The 17,921-nt window shown below is 45.0% G+C and overlaps 2 protein-coding genes across 2 annotated transcripts; one reads left to right on the top strand and one right to left on the bottom strand.

The window, feature by feature from the left end:
• The first annotated feature begins 1,117 nt into the window (after positions 1-1,117).
• On the top strand, positions 1,118-9,220 carry kcnj11l (potassium inwardly rectifying channel subfamily J member 11, like). The gene is made up of 6 exons (XM_084363591.1): positions 1,118-1,241; positions 2,734-2,896; positions 5,051-5,290; positions 5,380-5,649; positions 6,434-6,641; positions 6,783-9,220. The coding sequence occupies exons 2-6, from the start codon at positions 2,738-2,740 to the stop codon at positions 7,211-7,213; spliced, it is 1,308 nt and encodes a 435-aa protein (XP_084219717.1). The 5' UTR covers positions 1,118-1,241; positions 2,734-2,737; the 3' UTR covers positions 7,214-9,220.
• Positions 9,221-10,206: 986 nt separating this feature from the next.
• cd59b (CD59 molecule (CD59 blood group) b) lies at positions 10,207-15,194 on the bottom strand. Its single transcript, XM_084363614.1, has 4 exons — positions 15,037-15,194; positions 13,809-13,968; positions 11,720-11,821; positions 10,207-11,222 (listed from the first exon to the last, which is right to left on the bottom strand). The coding sequence occupies exons 1-4, from the start codon at positions 15,040-15,042 to the stop codon at positions 11,023-11,025; spliced, it is 468 nt and encodes a 155-aa protein (XP_084219740.1). The 5' UTR covers positions 15,043-15,194; the 3' UTR covers positions 10,207-11,022.
• Between the last annotated feature and the right edge of the window lie 2,727 nt (positions 15,195-17,921).

The following is a 17,921-nucleotide window of genomic DNA, read 5'->3' as shown; positions in this document are numbered from 1 at the left end:
TTTGAGAGGAAATAAATCGTCATTTATGATTACTAATTTATTGTTTAAGTTATTTTCAAGCAAATAATGTCAAACATCTCCTGATTGTCTCAGATTTTCTACTTTTCTCACTTTTATTTGTTGGAGACTGAAAGTTTTTTGGTTTTGAACTGTTGTCCGGACAAAAGAAGCAGTTTGAAGGTGTCGGTATTGGCTGTAGAGTCAAATCAATTAATCAGAGAAATTAAGAAAATAGCAATTATTTTTCTAATAATAAATAATAACATAATAATATTATTAATAATATAATAATAATAATACATATGAATCATATACAGCTGTTAGATAAATGTAGTACAGTAGAAGTATAAAGTCCAAGTACATCCACTTCAGTACAGTACTTGAGTAAATGTAGGCTACTTAGTTACTTTTCACCACTGCAGAAAACAAACAGAGTTGCTGATACTCAAAAGGAAATACAAGAAGTAAGGAAGTAAAAGACTGCACAGTATATTTATCTGTACAGGGTAAGTTAAAAATAACTCACAGAATAATAATAATAATAATAATAATAATAATAATAATAATAACAATAATAATAAATAATAACAATAACAATAATAATAACAATAACAGTATTTCTATTGCTTGACAATTTCCATCAAAATGTTTTACTTGAGATAAAAATGGAAAGTGTCACATTCAATGCAAAGTTCTTCTATTATGTGAAGTCAACGTGATTAAATTCAATAAGTTAACTGACGTGAGACTTATTACAGGAGGCTGAATAAACAGTTCATCATTTTAATGTAAAATACTTGAATAATAAACACTGTAAGAACACATGATGTTTGTGAATCATCTAATTTATTCACATTGACAGAAAAACATTAACATTAAATGTGACTCTACAGTCAGCTCATGAAAGTTTAAATACTTGAAGTTTAAAGCAAAGGATTTGTGTGTGTGTGTGTGTGTGTGTGTGTGTGTGTGTGTGTGATGACACTGAGACTCTTTGTGTCCTTCAGGGTTTCATCTTTTTAAAAGCTGAAGACTTCTGCAAAGTACACCACGTGGTTTTTATTTTGAAGGTCTGACCGGAAGCCACGCTCTGTAGCCAGTGTTAACTTGGCGCGGGTCCTGCGGTGTTTGCGGGTGTGTGAAGGATGTGATGGAGGGACGATGGAGTCCGTGTCCGTTTCACGTCGACGTGAATAAATTGTGATCAGTTAATCGGAGCTGAGCGGCTGTTTCCTGCACAGGTAACGTCACAGTTCATCACCTGGACGCTCATCAGCTGCGGGCATTACGTCACAGCCGAGGAAACCTTATAGAGATTTAAAGCTGTCAGCTGACTGTCCTGTCCGTAGTCTGTATATACATGTATTCTGTTCATGCTGATGTCTGTCCTCACCTGTCCTCACCTGTCCTCCTGTCCTCTCCTGTCCTCCTGTCCTCACCTGTCCGCACAGCTCATCTTCAGTATTCTTCCATCCAGGAGCAGGAAGTGCTCACAGCTTCACTTACAGGGCTTCTCCACCCAGACAGACACAGTCATGTAGTTTAGACGGCACACACTAGAATCAGAACCGCTTTTATTGCCAAGTAAGTTCACACAGACGAGGAATGTTCTGAGGTCTGCAGCTGCAGAACAAACCAGACGAGACACAACACAACCATGTAAACACAAACAGAGTGGGACGGATGCTGAAGTGGGTGAAGACGGTCCAGATGTGTCCAGTAGTGCAGAAGGTTTGACCTGTAGATACTGATATTACAACGTGCAAAATCGGTCTGGTGGCTAAAACTTACATTAATGTGATGTAAGTGGGGGGGGTCGGGGGGTCGGGGGGTCAGTGGGGGTCACGGGCCTTGTTGATGAGGCGAGTTGCAGATGTGAAGAACTGTTCTCATGGCGAGAGCTTTTGGTCCTGATGAGGGGAGAGTCTGGGAGGGGAGGGGTCGGCAGGTTTCTTACCTGCATGTCTCAGGGTCTGTGAAGCATGCAGGTTCTGGAAGGGTGCAGGTCCTGGAAGGGTGCAGGTCCTGGAAGGGTGCAGGTCCTGGAGGGGTGCAGGTCCTGAAGGGGTGCAGGTCCTGGAGGGGTGCAGGTCCTGGAGGGGTCGGCAGATTGCAGCCGATCACCCTCTCAGCAGAGCGAATGAGACGCTGCAGTCTGCTCTTGTCCCCGGCAGCGGCAGCAGCGTGCCAGATGGTGATGGAGCAGGTGAGGATGGACTCATTTGTACATTGTGGAGACAAAACAACCTCTAAATGAATCTCACAACACAGGAGGGCCAACTCCTCAGGTCCAGACTGTCCACTCACATCTGAAGGAGACACATCATTCCTCCGAGGACAACAATGTACATGTTGTCCAGAGAAGACAGATGCTTTGAAAGAGGAGTGAGTGAATCCATCCTTGTCAAACTGGAACGACCGTCTCTGAACAGAGGACGACTAAGACATCACTGCTCACCACCCACAATGCAGTGCAGGTGTGAATGAGACACACTGAGGACACATTGAGATCTGATCACTCAGAACACATTCAGAGGTGGTCTGGACCACATGTGACCACGTTCTGTTAGCAGTGTGTTCGCACGTGTCCTGGACCACACAGAAGGACCGCCTGCTCACCTGACTCCTCCGAGAGACGAGAAGACGAAGAAGTTAAATTAAAATTGAGATGTCTGGTCTCTGTTAACCTGTGTGTGTGTGTGTGTGTGTGTGTGTGTGTGTGTGTGTGTGCAGCATCATGTTGGCCAGGAAGGGCCTCCTGCCGGACGGTTTCCTGCTGACCCGTCTGGCAGAGGACCAGAACCAACGGAACCGCAGCCGCTCCAGATCTCAGAGAGCTCGCTTCATCACCAAGACCGGCTCCTGCAACGTGGCTCACAAGAACATCAGGGAGCAGGTAGGTCCTCAGCTGTGTCCTGACCAGTGGGACGGTTACGACTCTCTGTTTGTGTTTTATAAGTGTGTCATGTGACACGGCCACATCAGCCTGGGCCTCCGTTCTGGAGGTCCGACAGCAGCTGCAGACGAGATGAATAATGCAGATAGCTTCTCTGTCAGTGAAACATCATCCGGTCAAAGTGCTGAACACTGCAGACCTCCAGCAGATCAACACTGAAACAGCCATCGAAGCATTAACACAGTAAAGTTACCGTGCGTACAAATAAACACATGTTTACAGTTCATCTTGTTTGTTCCACTGGGTCAAACAGCTGATTTACATTCATTTATATTAGATATTTACTATAATTCCTTCAGACAGGTGAACTGTTGTTGAGCTGCAGTTACATAAAATATGAGAAACAGAAATAAATGTCAAACAGACGTGAGCATGTTTACACGTTAATGTGGACTCAAAGTGTCAAAACGACCTGAGCTCAGTCAATAAATGATGCGCTGCTAAATGCTCCTAAATAAAGGAAATGAAGAAATATCTCAATTTCATTTCTGTAATTTACCTTTGTGTTGACCTCCTGTTCATCACTCACTCACTCACTCACACACTCACTCACTCACACACTCACTCACTCACACACTCACTCACTCACTCACTCACTCACACACTCACACACTCACTCACTCACACACTCACTCACTCACTCACTCACTCACTCACTCGCTCACTCACACACTCACACACTCACTCACTCGCTCACTCACACACTCACACACTCACACACTCACTCACTCACACACTCACACACTCACTCACACACTCACTCACACACTCACTCACTCACTCGCTCACACGCTCACTCGCTCACTCGCTCACTCGCACACTCGCTCACTCGCTCACTCGCACACTCGCACACTCGCTCACTCGCTCGCTCACACGCTCACACGCTCACTCGCTCACTCGCTCACTCGCTCACTCGCACACTCGCTCACTCGCTCACTCGCTCACTCGCTCACACACTCACTCACTCACACACTCACTCACACACTCACTCACTCACTCACTCACTCACTCACTCACTCACACACTCACTCACTCACACACTCACTCACTCGCTCACTCACTCGCTCACTCACACACTCACTCACTCACTCACTCACTCGCTCGCTCACTCACACACTCACACACTCGCTCACTCGCTCACTCACACACTCACACACTCACACACTCACTCACTCACACACTCACACACTCACTCACACACTCACTCACTCACTCACTCACTCACTCACACACTCACTCACTCACTCACTCACTCACACACTCACTCACTCACTCGCTCACTCGCTCACTCACACACTCACACACTCACACACTCACTCACTCACTCACTCACACACTCACTCACTCACTCACTCACACACTCACTCACTCACACACTCACTCACTCGCTCACTCACACACTCACACACTCACACACTCACACACTCACTCACTCACTCACACACTCACTCACTCACTCACTCACACACTCACACACTCACTCACTCACACACACACTCACTCACTCACTCACTCACTCACACACTCACTCACTCACACACTCACTCACTCACACACTCACACACTCACTCACTCACACACACACTCACTCACTCACTCACACACTCACTCACTCACTCACTCACTCACACACTCACACACTCACTCACTCACACACACACTCACTCACTCACTCACACACTCACTCACTCACTCACTCACACACTCACACACTCACTCACTCACACACACACTCACTCGCTCACTCACTCACTCACTCACTCGCTCACTCACACACTCACACACTCACACACTCACACACTCACTCACTCACTCACTCACTCACACACTCACACACTCACTCACTCACACACACACTCACTCACTCACTCACACACTCACACACTCACTCACTCACTCACACACTCACTCACTCACACACACACTCACTCACTCACTCACACACTCACTCACTCACTCACTCACTCACTCTCACTCGTCCCACCTGTGTTTGATTACAAAGAAAAGTCCGTCTGAGACACTTTTGACTCGTCCACTCGTGTTTCTGTCCCCCTGTCCAGTTTTTCTTACGTCTCTCTTCTTCGTGGGTCTCAGGGTCGGTTCCTGCAGGACGTCTTCACCACCATGGTGGACCTGAAGTGGCAGCACTCCTTCCTCATCTTCACCTCGGCCTTCCTCTGCTCCTGGATGCTCTTCGCTATGATCTGGTGGCTCCTGGCCTTCGCTCACGGAGACCTGGAGCCCCGCGACCCCAACGGCGAGCCGGGCCCCGTCCCCTGCGTCACCGCCATCCACTCCTTCACCTCGGCCTTCCTCTTCTCCATTGAAGTCCAGGTGAGAGCTGCTGTTGGTCTCGTGGGCTGATCCAGATCCAGATCCAGTTGTTTTGATAGCTGTGAACACTGACGTCCTGTCTGCTGCAGGTGACCATCGGTTTTGGCGGCAGGATGGTGACGGAGGAGTGTCCTCTGGCCATCACGGTGCTGATCATCCAGAATATTCTGGGGCTGATCATCAACGCTGTGATGCTCGGCTGCGTCTTCATGAAGACGGCCCAGGCCAACCGGCGAGCAGAGACGCTCATCTTCTCCAGAAACGCCGTCATCGCTACACGAAACGGGCGTCCAACTTTCATGTTCAGAGTCGGAGACCTGAGGAAGAGTATGATCATCTCTGCCACCGTCCAGCTGCAGGTGACGTCTGCACACTGCAGCACCAAACACCAGGAGACAAACAGTGTCCACTCATGGTCCAGTCCCAATGGGCCGAACAGGCATAGAGACATAAACAGACACAAAACAACCGCAGAGAGACACAAAGACGACATAGAGACAAAAACAACTGCAGAGACACAAAAAGACGACATAGAGACAAAAACAACTGCAGAGACACAAAACAACCGCAGAGAGATATAAAATGACTGGAAAAAAGCCAAACAGCAGGAGGACACTGCTTGGCCGGCTCTTTTCAAAACTAAGCTAGCTGTGTACCCTTTGCCGCTCTTTATGCTTAACTGAGCCCACAAAAAGACCCAAAACAACAACATCCACTCATCTTCAGCTTTCAGTCGGGCCTAACTGGCACAGGGACGTAAACAGATGCATATTGACGTGAAGAGACAAAACTGACCACAAAACGACCCAAAGTTTCCTCAGGAGATACAAATCTTTCATAAAAAGATGCAGAACAACTTTGAATAGACACTCACAGTCTACAGAGAGACAAAAACAACCACACAACACAACAGGGGACACTGCGGTCCTGGTTCTGTCCAGAACTGGGCCTGCTATGTCTCCGTTTTCCAGAAAGCATAAAAATATCTCCAAACATGTTGAACTATTCCTTCAAATAACTACATTAATCATTCTGTACACTATGACGTCTCCCAGCCTCAGTCTGTCTGTCAGCTTCATATCACTGAAGCTGGTTAAGGACAGAGTTTGTGTTTGGATGGTAAAACTGAAGTTGTCCCTCCAGGTGATCCGGCGGACGGTGACGGCGGAGGGCGAGGTGATCCCGGTGTCCCAGCTGGACATCCAGGTGGAGAACCCTCTGAGGAGTAACGGCATCTTCCTGGTTTCTCCTCTGATCGTCAGCCACACCATGGAGAGAGGCAGTCCTCTGTACGAGCTGTCCGCCCAGTCGCTGTCCTCAGAGGACCTGGAGATCATCGTCATCCTGGAAGGTCAGGAGCCACAGACCGGGTTTAAAACGCTCTCTCTCTGATTGGCTGCACATTAGAGAGCCTTCCACTTTAAATCAGATTGAAGTGAATGAGGCAGCACGGTGTCACATAGACATGAACAGGTGTGTGTCTGTCTTCTAGGTGTGGTGGAGACAACAGGGATCACCATGCAGGCTCGGACCTCCTACACTCCTGACGAGATCCTGTGGGGGAGGCGCTTCGTCTCCATTATGACAGAGGAGGACGGCCGGTACTGCGTCGACTACTCCAAGTTCGGCAACACGGTTCCCGTCAGGATGTCGTCCCTCAGCGCCAAGGAGCTGGACCAGACCAGGGGCGTGCAGGAGGGCAGCTCCGACGCCCCGCTGCAGGGCTGGGGCCTGGTCCGAGCCGGCAGAGGAGGCTTCCGCAGAGGAGGCCGGACCTGCGATAGCTCCGCCCCTCAGCCCTGGTACACCCAATCAGAGAAACCAGAGACAGAGGTGGAGAAGAAAGGGCAGAAGAAGAAGGTGCAGCTGGAAGTGATTGGACGACAGATTGAAGATGACGGACTGGGAGAGATGAGCGACTGAAAACCAGGAAACAGACCCGACGTGTCCCGACGGCTCCACAGACTGGACCTGGACCTGGACCTGTCTCTGTATCCACGGTTGGTTCTTCAGCCCGATCAGGATGTGACCTGCTGTTTATGTTGAAGCAGTTAAAAATTCACAAGATTCACTTTTCTCTCTGAGGTGAGACGTCGGAAGAAAGGTTCGACACCACTCTCTGTACGATCGACCAAGTCACCAGAATAAACGTTAGCTGAGTGCGTTTCTGAAAAACCACCGATCACTTCACGCTGGACGTTTCATTATGTTGCAACTTTACATTTGTTTAGGTTGAATTTTCTATTTCTCTCTTGTCACGATGCTCCGGTTAAGTTCAGGCACAGAAACCTCGGTCAGGGTTAGAAAACATCACGGTTTGGATTAAAATACCTGGTTTGGTTTCATGCTAAGAAATGCAGTTCAGCAGCCTCACACGGTCGACGGCTTCACAGTCTTGTGGACTGTAACGTACACAACAGGTCATCTCATGAAACGATCTGTAATGTAAATATTAAAGGAACAGTTCAGCCAAAAATGTAAACCCAGTCATCGTCTCCTCCTGATGATATAAAGTCAGGCTCAGCCATCGTCTCCTCCTGATGATATAAAGTCAGGCTCAGCCATCGTCTCCTCCTGATGATATAAAGTCAGGCTCAGCCATCGTCTCCTCCTGATGATATAAAGTCAGGCTCAGCCATCGTCTCCTCCTGATGATATAAAGTCAGGCTCAGTCATCATCTCCTCCTGATGATATAAAGTCAGGCTCAGCCATCGTCTCCTCCTGATGATATAAAGTCAGGTGAAGTCTCGTAGTCCACAGAACATTTCTGGAGCTTCACAGTAAAACAGAGTTGCAGCGTTCTGCTGAACACCTGAAGCAGCTGGAGATGATTTAAACATCAGATGTCTCCATGCAGCTCGTCTGCTGTGATCACAGAGATCACAACCTGATCGAGCACCCACTTCAGACGGGGTGCATGCTAACACTTTTAGCTTAGCAGCTACAGTGAAGATTTCAGCTGTGAAAAGGGTGAAAGTAACATCTTTTCAAATCAGGATAATAACTGAATTTTCATGTTTTGGGTGAACGTATCCTTTAATCAAACAGGCCATAACAAGTTCATTTCTGACGTGATGTTGATTTTTGAGCTTCAGAGCTGCTGGTTGGTGGGTTTTGTTCACTTTGGACAGCTTGGCTAGCCGTTTCCAGTCTTTATGCTAGGCTAAGCTAACCATGCAGCTTCATACTGAACAGACATGAGGGTGGAATCAGTCTGATGATCTAACGAGGAAGTGAAGAAGAGGATTCACAGAAGTGTTGAAGTTTTCCTCTGAGGTGTTACAGACTGCAGCACAAGTCACAAAGTAACGGGTCGAGGAGAAACAGGAAGTTCTACAGAACACGAACCGAATACAGCAACTTTATTATGTCACTGCCAAACTTAACTTAAGTGACTACGAGGAACTTTTAAGTGTCGTTTTGTCCAAAGGGGGCGCAAGAATCAACAGAAGCTGAAAGTTCCTCGTCGTCACTTTAAAGAAGATGTAAAAGTTTTTTCATTATGTTGTCTGAATGTTTTCCAGCTGTTCGCCGCTCCTCATGTTCCTTCATGCTCCTCATTCTGGGACGACAGTGTGTTAGGAACAGATCAAACGAGTCTTCATAAACATACAAACTGTTTTATGTGTATTTATTCTGTAGATCGTCGCGTCTAGATGCTCAAAACCTTCTTATATTTATGGTGTTTGTATGTGTGGCCACCTTCTCTTCATTACACATCAAATCCAACCACACAGAGCCCAGTGTTTATGAAGTGTATTATATCGTATTAAAGTCATATGAAGTTCATGTGTAATATAAGTCACATGTTGGTTTAAATCCTGTAGCACACAATATTCACTGTTGTAGTTTCTCTCATATGTATGAAATGTCTCTCAGTCTATAAGATCTTATTTATATCGTTTAAATAAATACTTTTTATTATTCGACTTCATGCTGTGTTGAACATTTCCAGACATCCTGTATGAAGACTGAAACTGCCAAAATCAAACATTAACAAAGAATAAGTAAATAATAAATATGTAAATATGCCTTTAAATGCACCAAAAATAAGACTATAAATTAATAAATTGATTATTTCTATTTATTTGTTGTACAATTTTATTGTTTAAAGGAGCACTGTGTAGTTTTGTATTATATTTACAATATTAATGAGGTAATAACACAAACTTTTTCCATCAGTGAATAAACCAGCTGTTCTCAGAGGTGGCAGGGTCCGCCACATATGAACAAAGTAAAACTCCTTTAAGGTCAGTTTGTTTATTCATCATGAAAACAAAAAGAAAAAAAATCAGCCAATGAAAATCTTTGTCTGCTCAACATTTCTTCACCAAAACTACAGACTGCTCCTTTAAGTAATTTATTTATGTTATCATCTCAAATGCAAACAGAAAATAATACAAAATACTGTATGTTAATAAATACAACTGAACATTTAATTGGGAATGTAAATAAATAGAGAAACAGAAATGTCAGTTTTTATAAATTAATTTAAGCCTACATTTACTTTTAATGTCATTTTGGTGCATTTAATTGAATATAATTTGGTTCTTGAGACATTTATTTATTTATGTTTTTGTTTATTTTTTATTTTGGCGAGTTCAGGCTTCCGTAGTTCAGTCTGTTCAACTGGTCTCAGATCAGAGTTAAGTCTGGACTGGTCACTCTGTGGAGACTGTCTGAACACGAAACAGTCCAGCAGAACAGCAGCCTCCCCCTCACGGCCCAGCTGAGGACTGAACCTGAACCGATTGGCCAGTCTCGCTGCCAATCAATAAATCAATAACTGTGGCAACTGTGAACATAATGAGCTGTCATGCTCAGCTTTAGCTTCTCTTTGTGTTACAGCGATCCAAACCCTGAGCAGCAGCTTGGTTGTGCTCAGTAAATGCATTGAAAGCAGCACATAGACCAGTTTTCACCAGAAATGTTTTATTGTGATATAAAAAAGGAAATGAAGTCATCAAATAATGTGACAGATACACGACAAACGTCTGGATTGTAGCAGGACAGTAACAGAATACTTAAATATCTGGGACACGTCAGATGTAAGTGACGTATTTAACAGTTCAAAAGTAGCTGATGGTTTTATCTGATGAGCTGAAATCAGCGGTAAAGGAAACTGCACAGGTCTCGGGGAGTACGACTGCAGATCTGACAGAAGTAGTTGAAGCTGTTTTGGCTCCAGAGAAGCTGCGTGCAGTCTGACACACTGCCGGTGATGTCACTCAGGAGCCAAGGTGCACTGTGGGTAATGAAGGCACTAGGTTTGAAAAGCAGTCCGCCGGTCCATCATTGCACTCCTGTAACACTGTCGGGCTCGTTACGGACACATCGCCACACATTCTCCTCCCGCCTTACCCACAATGCAACTCAGCCTGAGTGACATCACAGCAGTGATTACAGATGACAGCAGCGTGCTCTGGAGCCGCAGACGGCTTTGAGCTACTCTTACACGTTACGTGCCTTTAAATACGTTTGAGTTGTTACCGTGCAGAAACCAGAACACGAACTGGAAATCTAAAAATAACAACAAACCAAAACATTTACATTGTTTCTTGTATTTATTGTTAAACTGGTACAAAGTACGAAATTAAAATTAGCAAACGGGGTGAAAAATGCATTCTCACGGACCTGAGAACCTGCGTGTGCCACAGGTGACTAAAACCACTCGTTTAGTTCATGTTAACTTTAATCCTGAAATACTGAGCTGCAGTGACCCGCCACTTATTTAGATCCAACACCACCAGACGCTCAGCACCGTCCCCGCCAGAGCAAGGAAGGGCGTTGCCAAGGCAACAGCCTTGCTGGAGTTGCACAGGTTGCTGCTGCAGCAGCGGTAGGTGAAGCCGGAGATTGCCGGGAACATCTGGGTGAGACGAGAGTTATCACAGTCCGTGTACCTGATGCACTGACGGATGGTCTTCCCACCTGGAGGAACACACACACACACACACACACACACACACACACACACACACCCTCAGTGAACACACCATTAAACAAACACCATTACTTATTGATGAGCAGAGAAAGATCCTCATTGGCTGATTTTTTTCTGCCTAAACAAACTAAATAATCAAACTCTCTTTGTCTTCATGACTGAATAATCAAACTGACCTTAGAGGACAACACAGTTTAAACTGTTTTACTTTGTGTATATGTGGCGGACCCTGCCACCTTTCTAGCTTCAAACAGTGCTCTGGGACCTTGTTTTCCTCTGAGAACAGCTGGTTTATTCACTGATGGAAAACACATTATTATTGTAAATATTGAATGTCTGACTTTGAATTTCTTCTTCAAAAACTACACACTGCTCCTTTAAGTAAAAGATCTCAACACTTCTTCAACCACAGAAATTCAACATCTTAAAACTGAAGTAACAACAAAGTAATCATAGGATGACAAAGTGCTGGATGGTCACTGACCTCTTTCACTCAGCGATATACACGAGTCTTCATACGTGCACTCCTGCACGTTCTGACAGCGTCCGGTGTAATCAGAGCACTTATAGCAGCGAAGTCCAGAACCTGAAGACGAACGAAGAAGAAGAAGAAGAAGAAGAAGAAGAAGAAGAAGAAACTGACTTTACTTTGTTCAAAAACTAGATACATTTATTGAGTTCAATGTTCGTATATTTTGTAGGCTGAGTGCACTCTTGTAGTTATATGTGGGTGCGGATACTAAAATGAATTCAGATGAGTTTCTTGGTTTGATTTAACTCTATGGAAACAGCTAGTTATCTTCCAGATCTGATGATGACCTTCTTCTGCTGTGCACTTCACTGCTGATGTGACTGTTGCATCAGCGTCATCACAGTAATTAACAGCTGTAACGGCTGCGACTGGAGTCACTGTGGAGTTACAGCCACATCATGTTCTCAGTGTGACACTGAATTCAATACTCATCATTATCATCGCAATTTATTTATTATTGTAAAAACAATAATCATGACTTAAAGACACAGAGCGAGTCATCACACATTTTCTGTCAGCAATGCATGCTGGGAAGTCTGCTGTATTTAATAAACAGCCACTGACAGAGAAAATTATCTGAACATATTTTATTTTATTACTTTTAATTGAGTAATGAAGGTGTTTTAAATGAAGGCAGTGCATTTTGAAAAAGGTCCAATGTGTGAGAATCAGCCACCCGTCAAATAAATACTCAGCTGCCGCTAGCAAGTTAGCTCAGTTAGCCATGCAGCTAGTGATGAGCTTGGAGCACTGAGGGAATGTTGATGCTTACACCTCTTGAACATTATATATAGACTATATATTTATTTTTATGTTTTTTAAACAAAGATTCTTACATACTGCACCTTGGAAATTAATCAAATCAGATCAGCAGAGTTCATTAAAATCTCTAAAAGAACTAATTAATTTGTTTTATTTACTGAGCGGCTCCACTGGAGCCGTCGGGCTTAAGTTAGTTTATATCATTTCTTTTATTGAGATCTGTAAACTGTGATTTTGTTGTTCTGTTCACGTGACATCTACAAGGACGTTTTATTAAAATCTGGACACTGTTGGAGACGGAGCCTCGTTCATTGGTCAGCAGCGTTTTAAAGCCTCGAGAGCTCGACTTCCTGTCCCGTGTTGTGCGGCCCACAGCGTGTGCACCAGACGACCTCCACCAGCTGACTTGAATGGGAGTAAAATTATCGAAATTTTATTGGACGGTTGTGACGCTCAAAATAATGTATCCACAGTTTAACACTTCTTCTTTCACAATGTTTGCAATGAGGGAAAAGTCTTTTTGGCCGCAGTGCATCACGTGACGATGTAATTACACAGTTTGACCACCACGAAAACTGGCTCCAAAGCCTGGCGCTCATTTTATCCCCATTCAAGTTAACCTGGCACTGAACTGGGAGTTAGCCACTCAGTCACACGTGTGCACGCTCGGGCCACACGGCGCGGAGGATCCAGGTAACGCTTCTCACGGGAGCTGAGCTTCTCTGTCCTCATTCATAGAAACGAACGAGGCTTCGTCTCCAGCGCTGGATCCAGATTTGGATGATTAAATCCATGAAGAGGACCTGCTGCTTCTGCAGATATTAAAGGTGCAGTCTGACAAAACTAAAGTCCCGTGATTACACACGACGCATCATAACATAGTCATGTGGATTATATTCACTTTCCTCAAAATTTTTACACATTGGACCTTTAAAGTGGGCCTGAAGTAATGCAGCAGTCCCTTCTTTAAGGCAAACATTCATTTTTATTCACAGCTGCAGGTCTCTGGAGGGTTTTCAAACAGTAAGAAGTCTGTTTGTTCCTGACTGGATAATCCTCACAGTTTAATATGCAGTGATGTATCTTTACTGTTGTCAGATAGATCCAGCTGTCTGTATCATAATCCACTTGTTTCTTGTTTAATCCAGCTCATGGATGCTCTGTGTGGAGGTGGTATCAGTGAGGATCATCTCTGAGTGTGAGGTTACTCATGACTATGAGGTGTGTGGATCACTTCAGTCTGCATGTGTCAGTGTGTGATGTCTCCTGGTCCACTCACCCAACTGAAGCATCCCAAAGCACACGAGCAGGAAGAGTCCGAGCCGGCGCTTCATGTCGTCTCTCTGCAAACGAGGAGTAAAAGCAGACGGGAGCAGGAGACTGGTCGGAGCAGCAGAGGGTCCGGCTGGGTTCGGTGTCCAGTCTGTTCCACTGTGACCCTGTGAGGAAGACGCCAGTCGACTGAGAACGCCTCTTTGTCCAGCGGACCACAAAGACTCCCTGTCAGACCAAACCTCCTCCTCCTCCTCCCCTCCAACAATCACTTGGCCACAGCCTCACTGGGGCTTTTATGACGACTGCAGGACTGTTTCTGTGTGCTGCTTCTCATCTATTTAAAGGTCTTCACAAACAGTCAGTCCAGTCCCACAGTCACATTATATATCTGCTGTATGTTTGGTGACCTCTGTGACCAACACGCCTCGACCCGGGGGAACCGCGTCGACATCCTCTGTACGACTCCTTAGACTAAATTACAACATGTTCAATGTTCAAAGTTTGCAGCTACAATGGAAATATGAACTCTGAGCAACCACAAGACGTCCTCAGCTGTCCTGGCTGAAACCTTTAGGATGAGTTAAAGGTGTGATATGTCAGAACTGTCCAGCTGCTAACAAACAAGCAGCAAATCACCAGAGAAACAGCTGACCGCTGCTAACTGTCGCTAGCTATTTAGCTCAGTTAGGAGTGCAGCTAGCAGTCTGGACTGTGAGCTCAGAGCACCGGGGGAGTGTTGGTGTTGGACCGGGACTGGCCGGGGCTAGCTGGTTAGCATGCTAATTCAGTAGCTATCTCTGCAACACAGAACCAAAATCATTTCTGTTTTCAACTAGAACTCTTACGTACTGCACCTTTAACCCCGAACAGCACCGTTTCCATAACAACGCGTTACGCGTTGTAACAGTCGGTCAACGTGCGTTTGTTTGTGTAACTTTATTAAACCTGTTTTAACTGATGCTGTTTACACACACACACACACACACCCGGAAGAGCAGGATGACGTGTGTGTGTGTGTGTGTGTGTTTATAAACACTGGGCTTCTTCCAGACTGAGTTCATAAGTACGTCACACTGACCTGACGTCACACTGACTGACGTCAGCTGGACTGACTCGTGTAAATATACATTAACTTAAAGCTGTGATGACGCAGGCCGGTGGGCCCACCGCCTGGTTCTGGTGACACCTTGTTCGAGTCTCACGTGACACCAGCACGGTTCTGAAGGACTTACGGACATGGACCGTCACAAACGTCTCGTGTAGCCTCTGCCAGCGGGTCACATACAGCTCTGGTGCCTCAGTCCGGACCGAACACGTCCTCCTGCTCTGGTACTGTTCTTCTCTTCCGGGTTGTCTTCAGGTTCGTGGCTGCTTCGCTCTGCAGCGCCCCCCATCGTCAGCTGGTAGAAGTGACTCAGTAAAGTGGTTTCACCGACCCAGAAGGACTCAGACCGTCCCAGTCCTTCTGGTTCCGTCATGTCAGACTCTGACTGCAGGACTTGGACGCTGTGGTGTCAGTGGGCCCAGCCCGCCCTCCTCCCTCTGGCGTTGGTTCGGCATGTGAGTCTCTGACGCCATCACACAGTCCTAACCTTTAGATCTGGTCCAGTTCTTCTGGGTCGGCTCCTCCCAGTTCTTCTCACAAACAGTTTATCTTCTTGTTTCACTTGTTTCTTTTCTCTGTAAATCTAAAATGTTTAATGTCGTCAGTGATGTAACTAAGTACATCACACGAGTACTCAAGTGCCATTCTGAGGTACTTGTACTTGAGTATTTCCATTTTCTGCTACTTTATACCTCCATTTCATTTTAATAGTAATCAGATTAAAATAAAAGAAGAATGCTGAATATTGGACCCTGTAATTAGCTGATAAACAGTTTATATTTACATATAATTTACTTTTTACTTGTACTTTGACACTTGAGTACATTTAATATCGGTTACTTTAAGACTGTTGTGACTCTGACGTTTACAGAAATAACATTTCTCACCATATCTTTACTTCTACACTGTTTACAGTCACAACTTTATTTATAAATCATGTGGAGACAAGTTGAAGTTGAGCTTTAACCAACATCTCATTATAAACATTCACTGAAAATAACTTTAAAAACACTGAATTATTAATATTTTCAGTCTTATAATCACAAAAACAAGTTGAGGTGAACTCACTTCACATGTGACTGTACTGTCGTTTATTTCTTTCAGTCTTCTGCTAAATTTGTGTGCATAAATAACGAATCAGTATTTTTATCCTCTGACGACATTTACAGTGATCATCGCTTAAGATTTGCACATTTTAAAGCCATGTTTCTCCTTTTTCTTGTATTTTTTAAATGAGCAGTCAGACCTGAAGGAGCAGTGTGAGCTCACAACACAAACTGTCTCCAGCAGTGAATAAACCAGCTGCTCTCAGAGGAAAATCAGGTCCCACAACACTGTCTGAAGCTAGAAAGGTGGCAGGGTCCGCCACATGTAAATCCTTTAAGGTCAGTTTGTTTATTCAGGGAAATGTTTTAATTAGTTTGTTTGGACAGAAACAGATCTTCCTCTTCTCATTAACACGTATTCTCCTTTAAATATGAGTTTGTGCTGAAGAAAGACTAAATGAAACAGTTGAACACGTTGAAGGAGTCTGAGCCGAGTGTGAATCTCTGAACAAACAATAATGTTGTTGATCACGTTGAGTTGAATCTCTGGTTCTCTCAGTGACTGTGAGCATGATGCAGCAGTAAAAACAGACTTTTCTCTGCTGGGGTTTGGTTGGATGGACGTGTGTGTCATGTATCAGTCCCAGGGTGTGACAGACGGGACGGTCAGCTGCTGCAGACAGAGGAGCGACTGTATCTGCATCCAGCTGCTGTCTGAAGCTGCACGGACGCCTTTTGTCCAAACATTAGTTTTTTCATTTAAACTACTTCACTTTCCTGCAGTCGGCCGTGGAGACGGACTGACAGACACACACCAGGACTGTTCGCCAGAGATATCGACACTATCGTTTATTTGTTTGTTCCCTTTCCCCTTCTTCTCCATCAGGACGCCTTTCGGAGTCACGAGGATTTATTCTTCATCACTGAGTGAAGTTAAAAACGTGAAACATTTACACGACTGTCAAACAATCTCCAGCCCAACACAAACAGAACTGGGTCTCAAAGCAAAGACACGAACACGTTGCTCCTCTTCGCCTGTCGCCTTTTGTTCTCTGCCACCAGCGTCTGATGAACACTTTGTTTTTTTGTTTTTGTTTTTAAAATATGTTTATATTTGGTCAGCAGAGGAAAACAAAGTGCCACACTGGTCAAACTGACAGCGTGTATATAAAGAAATGAGACATAACTGAACCTCATCGATCAGATTTAAGATAAAATCAGCTGCGACACGTGTCACACGTGTGTGGGTGACATCACACACCTGTTTGTAAACAGGAAGCTGTCAGAGGGAACCACCTTTTGTTTCCTTGTGGTCACAGGTTCATTTGTCTCGAGGAGTCCAGCTTTGTTAACGTAACCCTGTTGTCTCAAGACGACGCTGGAAACAGAGCTCGTGATAACAGGTTCATTTATCTTGTTATTTCAACATAAATTTGTATTGATTTGATTTTTTTACTTACCCCCGCTGAGTGGAGGCTCTCCACGTCCACTGTCAGCTGGTTTGATTGGATGGCACGCAGCCAATCAGGAACAATCTCAGCTGTGGAGACACTTCCTGGTGAAGAGGATCATCTTGTTCTGGTTCATGTGACAATCTGAAGACTGACTTTGACCTTTAACATCTGATTTATTTGATCCTTTTAAGTCTGAGGCTTCCTCGCCGTCCCGTCATGCACAGCCTGCCTCCCTCCTCCTGTCGTCCCCTCAGTCTCAGTTATTAAATATATTTCATCATGTTTGTGGAGTAAAGTGTGATTGAAGGTGATGTCGGACTCGAGGCAGCTGCAGACTCTGGTGACCAACAGACGAGCAGACTGCTGTGGACAAAGATGGTTTGATTCGGCCTCGTTAGCAGACAAAGACACTTTCTGACACGCTGAGCAGCAGCAGCAGCAGATCACTGCTGAACAGCTCAGTTTTGGCTCCTCTTGCATGAAATATTCAGAGTATTATGGGCTGTCACATC

The sequence above is a fragment of the Pagrus pagrus genome (assembly GCF_965226575.1).
Source record: "Pagrus pagrus genome assembly, chromosome: 10".
Classification (NCBI taxonomy): Eukaryota; Metazoa; Chordata; class Actinopteri; order Spariformes; family Sparidae; genus Pagrus; species Pagrus pagrus.
The sequence above is the reverse complement of the archived record's forward strand: the minus strand, read 5'-3'. Positions and strand labels throughout refer to the sequence as shown.

Bases quoted from the DNA above. Each gene is read 5' to 3' on its own strand.
- kcnj11l (XM_084363591.1), top strand. From the start codon at position 2,738: ATGTTGGCCAGGAAGGGCCTCCTGCCGGACGGTTTCCTGCTGACCCGT. The intron at 2,897-5,050 runs GTAGGTCCTCAG...CGTGGGTCTCAG, and splicing joins ACAAGAACATCAGGGAGCAG to GGTCGGTTCCTGCAGGACGT. The intron at 5,291-5,379 runs GTGAGAGCTGCT...TGTCTGCTGCAG, and splicing joins TCTTCTCCATTGAAGTCCAG to GTGACCATCGGTTTTGGCGG.
- cd59b (XM_084363614.1), bottom strand. The intron at 11,822-13,808 runs GTGAGTGGACCA...GTTCGTCTTCAG, and splicing joins CTTTGGGATGCTTCAGTTGG to GTTCTGGACTTCGCTGCTAT. The intron at 11,223-11,719 runs GTCAGTGACCAT...GTGTTCCTCCAG, and splicing joins TATATCGCTGAGTGAAAGAG to GTGGGAAGACCATCCGTCAG.